This window comes from Sapajus apella, unplaced genomic scaffold (assembly GCF_009761245.1).
Source record: "Sapajus apella isolate SASKATOON/1434 unplaced genomic scaffold, GSC_monkey_1.0 scaffold32, whole genome shotgun sequence".
NCBI lineage: Eukaryota > Metazoa > Chordata > Mammalia > Primates > Cebidae > Sapajus > Sapajus apella.
The window spans coordinates 24552075-24565521 of NW_022436972.1; the positions used below are offsets into that span (position 1 = coordinate 24552075).

The window sequence follows — 13447 nt, forward strand, 5'->3', positions numbered from 1 at the left end:
GACTCCCAGGATTCTTTGGTGGTCGCTCCTGAAAGTTGTAGTTTATTCCCGCCTTGACCCCTCCCACCATCTGCACCCACGCTCTGGGGTCGCAATCTGGATAAGTGTGGCGCGAGGCCGGTATTCTCATGACAGTTTCATTCTCGCTTTTTTCATTTTTCTCATTTAGTTCAGTTATGTCTTTTTAGTCCATTGTTAACGCATGCTCGAGGACTACTCCTCCGGAGAAGGGTAGTGGCAGAGGAGGGGCTGGGAGCATGTGTTAACCCGGAAGAAGTGAACCAGGAAGTGGACGTGCTCTCGGGTTTGTCGGGCTGAAATGCGGTGGGTCTCGGAAGGCTCCGGCCTCAGTAAAGAGAGCTAACTTCCATTCTTCTTTTTCTTAGGTATTCACAGTTCTTTCCTGATCTTCCCCGCCGCCTCCAATATTGCCTCTTTATGGAATCACTCCATATACTGAGTTACACAGCATGGTTTGCCCGTGCTGGTGCCCCGCGGGCTGTCACTTCTGACCTGCCGACGCTCAGAACGTTCCCTAAAGCATCAGAGTAATACTGTTACTGTGATCGGTAATGACGAAGCCGTGCTGTTCTCAGGTGTATTTAATCTTGGAGAGTAAACATCTTGGGTTTTTTTTTTTTCTTCTTTAATGTTAAGATTCATGAATTTGAAAGTTATTCGTTCTACTATTGTTCCTAAAATGGAAATTTTAGCAATAAGCATTAGAGACATGTATTTATTAGTCTTTATTCTGCCTGTTAGCAAGTGGACACACTTTCTCTAACACGCTTGAAACATTGGGGCGATGGAGTGTAACGTTTGTGACAGCTGGCCATTGGTGCTTTCTTCCACATTTCTTTTAATAATGTGATGCAGTATCCTAAAATCTATCAGTAGAACCCTGGAAACTTTGAATATTTTAAAACCATTCTGAATATTTTATTTCCTAGGTGATAATGCTAAGTTAACAGACTTACAGTGATCAAATGACCTAATGTATCAATGCACCTCCTAGCATAGTAGGATCACTGGAGACAGTACAGGTTGATTTTGATAAATTTTGACCATTCTTTTTTTGAGTTGGAGTCTCACTATGTTGCTCAGGCTGGCCTTGAACTCCTGGGCTCAAGAGATCCTCCTGCCTCAGTCTCCTGGGTAGCTGGGACAATAGGTGTATACTACTGTGCGTGGCTTGACCCTTATTTCAACTTTGAACCTCGGGGTTTTAGGGGCAAAGTGTTTTTCTTGGAACACTATATTTTCTCTTTCTTAGTAAGACCATTGTGTACTTTTGTTAGCTCTTGATTATCTCTGTTGGAGGGGAGGAGAACAGATAATTATTGTACACAGCCAATTTCACATAACCTGTAATTTTTTAAACTAACCTTTTTTTTCCTGATTATGAATGTAATCCATGCTATATGTGCAGGAGACTTGGAAAACACTGAAAAGTAGAAAAAATCGCAAGCAAAATGTATTCATAATCTCACAACTATAAATCATTTTATTAACATTTTGGTATGTTTCTTTTTAAATTATTATTTTTAAAGATGGGGTTTCACCATGTTGGACAGGCTGGTCTTGAACTCCTGACCTCAGGTGATCCACCCACCTCGGCCTCCCAAAGTGTTAGGATTACAGGCGTGAGCCACTGCGCCCGGCAGTATGTTTCTTTTTTTTTGGAGATGGAGTCTTGCTTTGTCACCTATGCTGTAGTGCAGTGGTGCGATCTTGGCTCACTGCAACCTCCACCTCCCAGGTTCAAGCAATTCTCCTGCCTCAGCTTCCCAAGGAGCTGGGACTACAGTCACGTGCCATCAAGCCTGGCTAATTTTTTTTTGGTATTTTTATTAGAGACAGGATTTTCCCATGTTGCCAGGCTGGTCTTGAACTCCTGACCTCAGATGATCCACCTGCCTTGGCCTCCTAAAGTGCTAGGATTACAGGTGTGAGCCACTGTGCCCGGCACATTTTGGTATGTTTCTTATTTAACTTTCTTTATAAAAAATACTCTATGTGCTTTTTTTGTAACATGTATTCCACATTTTGTAGAATAGTTTTTAAATGTAATTGAGATTCTACTTTGTCCCTTGCTTTTTTCACTTAATATAATTGTTGCCACTGTCTGCTTTTCACCAGCCCTACTTTCTTGGTCTGTTAATACTTGAACTGTTCTTCCTTTAGGATCTCAACTGAAAGGGAAGCACTTTTGAAAAGTACTGAGTCCTGAAGAGACAGCTTATATTCTAATACCAGCTCTGTCTCTATCCAGCCGACTAAATAGATTAAGTTACTTGACTTCCTTGGACATCTAGATCCTTAAAATTAAAGAATTATACAAGATAATAATAATATTTTCTCCAAACTTTAGAAAGTGACTCTTTGAGCCACCTTAAGTTTGTATGTTTTCATTGCTGCCAAGAGCTTGTTTATACACTCAATTCTAGATTCTGGATACTTTCTAGAAAATAACTGATTTAATTCATTCGGTTGATGTATTTGTTAGTTGTACTCCTCATATGCTTTAGTTAATTCCATATGTTGAGCAGGTAGGAAGCAGTGCTGTTTTTATTTATTTATTTTTATTATTTATTATTATTATTTTTTTGAGACAGAGTCTCACTGTGTCGCCAGGCTGGAGTGCAGTGCCGCAATCTCAGCTCACTGCAATCTCCGCCTCCCAGGTTCAAGGGATTCTTCTGCCTCAGCCTCCCAAGTACCTGGGATTACAGGCACATCCCACCACACTCAGCTAATTTTTGTATTTTGAGCAGAGACAGGGTTTCACCATGTTGGCCAGGATGTGTTTTTATTTATTTTAATACATTATTCATACATTTGAAGAATTATTTTCTTTTTGTAGGTAGTTGGATTTTACGACTGTTTGGAGTTGGCTGAGACAGTAAATGAAACAAGATTTTTTGATGTTCCTTCCAGCTTTATTATGTATGTATTTTTACAGCTGATTTTTTAAAAGTCTGTGTTTGTTGTATTTCAGATGCTGAGATGAATCGACACCTGTGTGTTTGGCTTTTTAGACGTCCATCTCTTAATGGTTACCTCCACTGTCACATCCAGCTCCATTCTCATCAATTTGGACAGATACATTTTGATACAAGGATGCAGGTTTCTAGACAAAACAGGAATTGCATTCTTCATCATCTGCTAAGTAAGAATTGGTCCAGGAGATATTGTCATCAAGACACCAGGATGCTCTGGAAGCATAAAGCACTACAGAAATATATGGAGAACCTGAATAAGGAGTACCAAACACTTGAGCAATGTCTGCAGCATTTCTCCGTGAATGAAGAGAACCGAAGGTCCTTGAACAGAAGGCGTGCTGAGTTGGCACCTCTTGCAGCCATTTACCAAGAAATTCAGGAGGCTAAACAAGCAATTGAAGAATTAGAATCAATGTGTAAAAGTAGGTAAAAGATACATATGTGTCCTATGGAAGAGCTATGAAAAAAAACCACATACTTATATGTGTGTGTGTAAGTACAGGTTTGATTTTCTAAGTTCAAGCTTTATTGAACTTAGTCTTTGTTTTGTTTCGTTTTCCACTGAAACAGGGTCTCACTTGTTGCGCAGGCAGGAGTACAGTGACTCATTCATAGCTCACTGTAACCTCTAAGTCCTGGCCTCCCATCTCAGCATCCTGAGTAGCTAGGACTGCTGTGCCAGGGCCTTCCAAGGTGACGTGATTATGGCCACTGGGCCACTGAGGCTGGCCTGAACTCAGTCTTTCATAAAACCTACAGGTAATAAGTTCAACAACTGGAAAGAACAGGATTCTGTACATACTTTAGCTGCTAAAGACCAACTATACTAAGTAACTGGGCTCCTCGTGGTACTTGCCATGGTCTTAGAGTCTGCGAGACAAAATGTTGGCCTTTTCAGAAACTTTATTTTATTGAGCAAACCTTTATTGAACACTGTAGCTACATGCTATGGCTACACATACAGTTCCTACCCCATCAACGGGCTTCTATGATCTAACGTGAGAAACTTAAAATTTAAGTATTGTTTATAATGTGAGACCTGCTCTACTAGAGGAAGGTACAGGGTTTCATGGGAGCAAAGAGGAAAGCTTCCTGGAGGAGACCACGTGTTAGTGGAGCCATGAAGGAAGGAAGCTTTATATTTCTTTTTTTTTTTTTTTTTTTGAGGCAGAGTCTCACTCTCTCACCCAAGCTGGAGTGCAGTGGTGCAATCTTGGCTCACTGCAACCTCTGCCTCCAGGGTTCAAGCGATTCTCCTACCTCAGCTTCCCGAGTAACCGGGACTATAGGAGCATACCACCACGCCCAGCTAATTTTTGTATTTTTAGTAGAGACGGGGTTTCACCATGTTGGCCATGCTGGTCTCAAACTCCTGACCTCAGGTGATCCATCCACCTTGGCCTCCCAAAGTGCTGGGATTACAGGCGTGAGCACCACGTCAGCCTAAGAAGCTTTATATTTAATGTTGTAAATGTTGAATTTATTCTTTAATGTTTATTCCAATTGTAGTTTTAGATTACTTGGAATTTGTATGTTTAATGGCTGGAAATATTTGCCAGGACAAACAGCTAACAGATTTCTTAGAATCCTAGAATTATTCATAGTTATTATCATCAGATAATAAGCCTAAGTGTCTTTATTATTACTTTAAGCACCAAACAAAGCATCTCCACTCGGACAAGACCCCCATTCTCCAGAAGTTTATACACTACCAACCAGGTGTTGAAAACAATCAGTTCTACCTATTTTTCAAATCTAGAACCTTCTAAAATCTGAATATGTTTATATGTGGGTTGCCATGCTAGGATTTCAAGGTGGAAATATCTAAATACTGTTTCTAGATTTCTTGTAGTAGTTTAATTAACGTGATTTTTTTTTCTAGGAATCTGGTAAGGTTAACTCAGTCATTAATTTAGTCATTTATTCAGCCAGCATCTGCTGGAGGCTTACTAAGAGCCAGGCATTGTTGTAGGAAGCAAGGGGTAAGCCCTAAGGAGCTTACCAATCCTATGGGTGTGAAGTGGTATCTTATTGTGGTTTTGATTTGCATTTTCCTGAAGATTAATGATGTTGAGCATCTTTTCTAGTGCTTTTTGGCCATTTGTATATCATGTTGGGGGAAATGACTGCTCAGTTCCTTTGCCAGTTTTTAATTGAACTGTCTTCTTATTATTGAGCTGTAAGTGGTCTTTATATTCTAGATAAAAGTCCATAATCAGATATATGATTTGCAAAACTTTCCCATTCTGTGGTTTTTCTCTTTATCTTTGATGCTGTCCTTTGAAGCATGATATTTTTAAATTTTAATGATGTCCAATTTATCTTTTTTTCTCTTATTGTTTGAGTTTTGAGAATCATATCTAAGAAAATCGCCTAATCTAAGGTCACAAAGATTTACATCTGTGTTTTCTTAAAAGAGTTACATATTTTTTATTTTTAGCCCATGCATTTAGGTCTTTGATCTATTTGAGTTATTTTTTTATATGGCATGTTTATTTTTTATCTTTTTTTTTTTAAGGGATGGGGCCTCACTATGTTGCCCAAGTTGGACTCAAACTCCGGGGCTCAAACAATCCTCCTGCCTCAGCCTCCTGAGTAGCTGAGACTACGAGCTATGCTTCATCTTAGTTTTTTATTTTAGTATTTTTATTTTGAGACAGAGTCTCACCCTGTCGCCCACATTGGAGTGCAATGGTGTGATCTTGGCTCACTGCAAATTCTGCCTCTTGAATTCAAGGGATTCTGCTGCCCCAGCCTCCCGAGTAGCCAGGACTACAGGCATGCTCCACCACACCCAGCCAATTTTTCTAATTTTAGTGCATGTGGGGTTTCACCATGTTGGTCAGGCTGGTCTCGAACTCCTCAACTCATGATCCACCCACCTCGGCCTCCCAAAGTGCTGGGATTACAGGTGTGAGCCACTACGCCCGGCTTTAGTATTTCTTAATACTGTTATTGCCTCAACATGTTTTCTCTTATGAAAAATTTCCAAAATTTTTATACAGAAGTTGAGAGAAAAGTTCAATGAACTAACCTATGATTCAACATTTATCCAGATTTTGCTATTAACTTTTAGTTTCTAGATTTTCTCCTGTCCCCCATCTTGTCTCATTAAGCCTTAGAGGTAATATGTGATGTACAGGCCAGTCACTGTTATACCTATAAAGTCCTGAATGTTTAAAGCCTGACATTTTTCTACCTTCTACTGATGGTACCACAAGTCTCTTACATAGGTTTAATGCCACACAAATTTGTAATTATTAGTTTTGAGAAGATTGCTTGTACACAGTAGGAGTTTACTAAATGCATTCTAATTAAATTGGCATAATTTCTTTCAGTCTTGGTTGAATCATGAATAACATTAATAGATTGGATTACATCATTTCTAAAGGCTCTACTAGCTCTACAATTCTTCTATAATAATAATAATAATAATAGCTACATTTACAAAGTCCTCTTAGGTGCTAGGCACTAAGCTCAGTGCTTTACAAATATCTCATTTGAATGCTTAGGTAACCTTATGAGTAGTATATATTATTATTCCCCCCCCTTTTCTTTGTTTTGTTGTTGTTGTTGTCGTTTTGTTTTTGTTTTGAGACAGAGTCTCACTCTGTCGCCCAGAATGGAGTGCAGTGGTGTGATCTTGGCTCACTGCAACCTCTGCCTCCCAGGTTCAATTGATTCTCCTGCCTCAGCCTCCCGAGCAGCTGGGACTACAGGTGCACACCACCATGTCCAGCTAATTTTTGTACTTTTAATAGAGATGGGGTTTCAGCATATTGGCCAGGCTGGTCTCAAACTCCTGACCTCGTGATCTACCCGCCTCAGCCTCCTGAAGTGCTGGGATCAGGTGTGAGCTACTGCGTCTGGCCTCTTTTTTTTTTTTTTTTTTTTTTAAATGCAGTGGCATAATCATAGTACACTTTAACCTCAAACTCCTGGAATCCAGCAATCCTCGAACCTCAGCTTCCTAAGTAGCTGGGACTACAGGTGTGTGCAACCATTCCCAGGTATTTTTTTATTTTTAGTAGAGACGAGGTCTCACTACGTTGTCCAGCCTGTATTTTCCCTGATTTTATAGATGAGGAGACTGAAAGGTTAAATTTGCAAAGGTCACTCAGCCAATGAGGGCAGGAGCAAGGATTTAAACCTAAGCAATGAGATTCCAAAGCCTCTGCTCTTATCACTGCTCGGTGGATGATTCAAAGTCCCGTAGGGTCTACCTCTGTGATGTATCTTGCATGAGTCCCCTTCGTTCCTTGCACTAATTTATATCTTCGTTACATCTCAGACTTAGCTGATTACAGTCAATCCCTAACTTGTAGTCTGACCTCTAGGCTTTCCCAGTCGAAGTGCAATCTTTTTTTTTGAGATGGAGTTTCGCTCTTGTTACCCAGGCTGGAGTGCAATGGCGCGATCTCGGCTCACCGCAACCTCCGCCTCCTGGGTTCAGGCAATTCTCCTGCCTCAGCCTCCTGAGTAGCTGGGATTACAGGCATGCGCCACCATGCCCAGTTAATTTTTTGTATTTTTAGTAGAGACGGGGTTTCACCATGTTGACCAGGATGGTCTCGATCTCTTGACCTTGTGATCCACCCGCCTCGGCCTCCCAAAGTGCTGGGATTACAGGCTTGAGCCACCGCGCCCAGCCTAAGTGCAATCTTATTCATGTTATTCACCTGTCCCATTGCCTATAAGTAGAGGTTTCTAGATTTGGCATTTATAAGCCCTTCAGAGTGACCCCAGCCTCTCAGTGTACTATGTTAATTCTCTTTTCGTATACTGCCTTCTAACCAAAATAGACAACTTGCCATTCTCTGGATATTTTGATGCTGTCCCACGTCTGTATCTTTGCTCACATTGTTAACATACCCATTTCACCTTGTTAAAAGTCAGTCCTCTTACAAAGTTTGGCTTGGATGTCATACTTTGACTTCAGTACCCATTGCAAAACAAGTATGATTGCCTTTCTCTGTTTTATATATGATCCTTTATGTAATTGTCTTTGCCTAAGCCCCTAACCCCATTGTCTCTTCCTCAAGGTCAGGTCCTGTGTCTGACTCATTTTTATATCTCAGCACCAAACATGGGGTATAATAGGTTCTCGAATCTTTGTTGATATAATGAAATTGAATTAGACAGGATTCTACAGGTTTACAGCAAATAATAAGAGACCACAAAAATAATTTTATATGATTGCAAATCAGAAGGTTTTTCTGATACCTTTGAACCAGCAGGTATCTATTAAGTAATGTCAGCCTGGTTTCCATTTGTGACATATGTGCACAATGTGGTACCAGTGGTGACATTAAAATTATACAACAGATGATCCATAATTAGAATTAGTTCAGACGATGCCTTAGCCAGGAAGCCCTCCTTAAGTGCTGAAGTCTGGTTTAGTCCCCTTCATTTATGCCCCCATGGCACACAGGCACTGCCCTGTCACATATTGTAATCATGTATATGTGTTTGCCACCAGACTGGGCCACTTGAGGCCTGAAGCCATGTTTTTTTCTTCCTTGTCTCCCCAGAAACTAGCAGTGTCTAGCAAAATGTTAAATGTTGAAAGCTTGAATGAAGCATAGAATCCCACCAGACCCTAATGACTTTCATGATTAGAGAATAAAAGAGTCTTCTCTTTGTAATTATGATTCTTCATTTCTATTTTCTTTATAATTATTGTTAAGAGTCAGAATTTTTTACCTCAATTTGCAGCAATGGCCACTGACGAAGGCCTCTAAAGCAGTGGAGTCAAAGGTCATGAGATCTACCATCCTTGGTCAATAACTAGATCATCATTATCTTGTTTTGCTAGAATTCCATGATTTAACTTTCTGCTTTGGAAATAATAAAAAAAAGGCCCATTTTCCCCACAAAGGACAGGTTACAAAAATGTATGTTTTGTCTGACACACATGATATGTATTTTATTTTGTTTTTTGAGATAGTCTTTCTCTGTCACCCAGGCTGGAGTGCAGTGGTGCAATATTTGCTCATTGCAACCTCTGCCTCCCGGGTTCAAGCGATTCTCCTGCCTCAGCCTCCTGAGTAGCTGGGAGTACAGGCGTGCACCACCAAGCCTGTATAATTTTTATAGTTTTAGTAGAGATGGGGTTTCACCACATTGGCCAGGCTGGTCTCAAACTTCTGACCTCAAGTGATCCACCTGCCTTGGCCTCCCAAAGTGCTGGGATTATAGGCATGGGCTACCATACCTGGCCATGCTCTGTGTTTTAAAATACTGTGCTAAGCTAGGCACAGTGGCACGTGCCTGTAATCTCAGCTACTTGGGAAGCTGGAGCAGGAAGATCGCTTGAGTCCAGGAGTTTGAGGCTGTAGTGCGCCATGATCACATCTGTGAATAGCTACTGCACGTCAGCCTGCGCAACATAATGAGTCCTCATCTCTCTTAAAAAAAAAAAAAAGTGAACTGAGTATGTACAAGAGATTTTAAGAATTCTGATTTCTGACTTCTCTTGGATAATATGGAAGTTCTAGCTGTGCTGGACCGTGTCACAGTGTGCTGAGTTACAGCTGCCACCTTTAGACAAGAAGTGCTCACTCCAGTTTGCTCTAAAATTTACCTTATTTGGGTGTATATTTAATTAGCTATATCCCTTTTTATACCTCTTTGATTAATCACCAATTTACATAATTATAGACATTCAAATAACGAGCTTTGTAAATATGGGTTTCTATATTAAGCATATTTTTGTCACTACTATTAATAGATTTGGGTTTATATTTAATTAGCTAGTCCTTTTTTAAACTTATTTGATTAGTCACTGATTTATATAGCCATTCAAATAATAAGCTTTGTAAATGTGGGTTTCTATATTAACCATATTTTTGTCACTTCTCTTAATAAATTGATTTGTTTAGATATTAAATCCTTTAAGCTATTTTACCTTTTAAATAAACACAAGCTTTTGGAGGGCATGATTATACTGCTTTTCACATTGAGGTTTTTGGAAATGCTCTGCAAATACTTGTTAATTGACATTCTCCAGGTATTCTAAATGTTCCTTTGTATATAATCCCTTGCCTTTAAAACTGAAATAAAACTTAGTAGCCAAAGAGGAACATGCTACCTAGGAGTTTCTCTGTAAGGATTTAAAAACGTTAACATTATTTCTGTTGCTGGCTTTTAGGCCTAAGTAAACAAGATGAAAAGCAGTTACAAGAACTTGCACTGGAAGAAAGGCAAACCATTGCTCAAAAAATCAACATGTTATACAGTGAGGTAGGTTTTCAGAGGTAGGCTCATTTCAGTACTGTTATATAAAGGAATACTGTTTTTGTTAGACTCTGCTTTGGTGCTCAAGGTGCTTTCCAAATACTTTTAAGTGTTCTCTTATGATATGTGATCAAGCTGGTTTTCTATAATTTACTGCAGAATTAGAATGAAGAAATTATGATATCAAATTAAAAAACAGAGACTCCCAGGGTAAAAAAAAAAAAAAAATTCAGAGTTGAGTCTATTAACTTGTTAAGCAAGAGAATACATGCTGGTAAAGAAATTTAGTTCACCACAGGGAAGAGTCAGAGGGTTTTAAGTGTGAGAAGAGGAGGAGTTCATGGTGACTGTTAATTAAGGATTGGAAATTTGCAATCTGGATAGAATGGAATGAATCCAAAGGTGTAGAGATAGTTGGTTAACACACATCTTTAGTTAGGTCTAGTAGGGGTGTCGCATACCGGATCCTCTCAGGGTTCATGATACTGTATCAGCACCAGCTGATATCTCCTAGACATGGAAATGGAAGATTTCCCTTCAATAGTGGTCTGTTTTCCTTCTTGCTCAATGACAAAGACAATGAAGAACACACTACTGTATACCGTGTCTCCCTCTGTCATATTTGCCATCCTCCTACCTTCACTCTGTCTTGCTCTGGGAATCCAAGAGACGGACTTTTTGAAAAGTTAAGGGGAAGGTTAAGTGGGATATCAGTTATTTTTATTACGAAGTGAACCAGTTAATCAAGGGCAGAAGATGTTTGACTCTTAGTCTGATATTATCTCCCATAGACTATGTCATTTCTAGCAGAGACGGAGTATTTCAGAAATCAGCAGTAGGGAGAGCCATGACATGTAGGTACTTTTAGTTTGATTTGAAAAACCTTTTAGTAATAATGAAATTACTTCCCTTTTCTTCCTAAGAGGAAAGTTGTTGCCTTTCTTTATTAGGAAGCCCCTTTTTTTTCTGGTCACAGCTGAGAAACTCCATTTGAGCCTTATCTTGGGAGTCTTCAACATAGTCTTTAATTAGAGCGACTCTGCTGAGAAGGCACAGCATGGCATGGTGTCTGCTGTCAGTTACAGCAGGAGATAATATGAAATCATTTGTCAAAGCGAAGACTTTCAAAGCCTTACTTCATTCATTAGATGAAAGAAGCTACTGTTCAGAACTAATTATAAGAGCCAAAATCTGAAGAAAATTGAATGGAACACCCTGGACTTTGATCTGAACTTCTGCATTCTAGAAAATTAAGATAATCTGATAACAGTGCAGAAAGTAGACTAACAAGTAACTCCATTGTTAACATGAATTGATCACCTATTTTAGGCCTAATTAGTTATACTTATTATAACATTTTTGGAATACCCACATTGGGATACTATATGATTTTGCCAATTACTGCTTTTTTTTCAATGTTTTGGGGGGCTTTTATCTAAATTCAAGTAATAATAGTATACCGGGGAAAATATACACAAAAATGCTGATTTTTATTCCAGCTTTTCCAGAGCCTTGTGCCAAAGGAGAAATACGACAAAAATGATGTTATTTTAGAGGTGACATCTGGAAGAACTACTGGAGGTCAGTAAACTTGTTTTATTATTTAAATGATCTAAAAAGTCCTTGACTTTTACATTTATTTGATAATACTGACTTTAAAAGTCCATTAAATGTATTTAAATTTGGAAATAGTGATTCTTTATTTCCTGAAGGACTTAGTCTTAAGGATGGGTTTCAGAAATTTGTTCTGACTAAATATTTTTTGTATTTTCTTTTAGGTGACATCTGCCAACAATTTACCCGAGAAATATTTGACATGTACCAGAATTATTCGTGCTATAAGCACTGGCAATTTGAACTTCTGAATTATACACCAGCAGATTATGGTAGGCATATTGAGGATTTTGTCCATAGGAAATACTAAAAATTATTTTACCTCTGATGTTGACTAGAACCATATTATCTCATTTTTTTGAAACTTTTGGTGTGTATCTACTAAACACTGTGGCATAGGCTCATGAGTCACAGTAGCTTACTATAATAGTAGAGTTGTTAGCTGGAAGAAGAGAGTAGGAAGGAAGGAAGCATTTGTCTAGGAAGAAATATGTGAATTAGAGAAAATTCCCCTGAGGAATTTAGATACCTGTCTTGCCTCAAAATCATTTTTCTCTGTTATTTAATGCAAAGGTATATTAAGGTTTTTACTTTAAATAACTTTATTATTTTTAAAATAAATATAGTAAGAAAGTATTACTAATTAGACTAAGTGGCTAATGTATTTGATTTTTATGAGAATGCAGAAAAAGTTAATCATTTGTCTTTATTTTCAAAATCTTCTATTTGGGCTGATAAAAATGTATACGACAGTTGAGCACGGTTGCTCATGCCTGTAATCTCAGCACTTTGGGAGGCTGAGGTGGGTGGATCACCTGAGGTCAGGAGTTCAAGACCAGCCTGGCCAACATGGCGAAACCCTGTCTCTACTAAAAATATAAAAATTAACCAGGCATGGTGGCACATACTTGTAGTCCCAGCTACTCAGGAGGCTGAGGCAGGAAAATCAGTTGAACTCGGGAGGCAAAGGTTGTAGTGTGCCAAGATCATGCCCCTGCACTCCAGCCTGGGCAGCAGTTTGACACTGTCTCAAAAAAAAAAAAAAAAATGTATACAGCATAGACAAACAGTGCAAGTTCTTTACCTTTAAATACTCAAGCATGTTGATTCAAAACATATGATGATAATTCTTTCATTTGCCCCTTTCTTTTAATCCACCTGAAAGTTTTCCTCTGCTTGGTTACACAGTGATACATCATAGCAGACAGAGGAGTCATCAGTAATAAACCACAAACTATCAAAGTGGGGAGAGAGGAATAATGTAGGTTGAGCAGTAGAGGGAAATGAGAACCAGCATACTGCATAAGGAAGTTGTATTTGGTACAGATTTCAGATACAACCCATGATCAGGAAAGGGGATTATCAGTGAGAGCAGAGGGAAGGAACAACCTGAGCAGCAGCATGGTGGTGGGAAAGGTCTTGGTGTGTGGGTAAGGCAGTGGGGAGGCCAGTTTACCCATAGCTTGTCAGGGAAGTAATCTCTGAAGTAGGTTTGAATGGGTATATTTTGAAAAGCTTTGATTGATGGGCAATAGGAAGCTGTTGAAAATTGTATTAATAAGAATATGATTTAATAAAATAATATGTATTTTATT

At 39.0% G+C, this 13447-nt stretch overlaps 1 protein-coding gene across 1 annotated transcript in view; it reads left to right on the forward strand.

Moving 5' to 3' along the window:
- The first annotated feature begins 462 nt into the window (after positions 1 to 462).
- Positions 463 to 13447, forward strand: part of MTRF1 (mitochondrial translation release factor 1) — a 32465-nt gene continuing 19480 nt past the window's right edge. The window contains exons 1-5 of the mRNA XM_032294816.1: positions 463 to 596; positions 2999 to 3424; positions 10153 to 10244; positions 11738 to 11819; positions 12017 to 12159. Of these exons, the coding sequence (XP_032150707.1) occupies positions 3007 to 3424; positions 10153 to 10244; positions 11738 to 11819; positions 12017 to 12159 (735 nt within the window). The 5' untranslated portion in view covers positions 463 to 596; positions 2999 to 3006. The remainder of the gene's footprint in view (positions 597 to 2998; positions 3425 to 10152; positions 10245 to 11737; positions 11820 to 12016; positions 12160 to 13447) is intronic.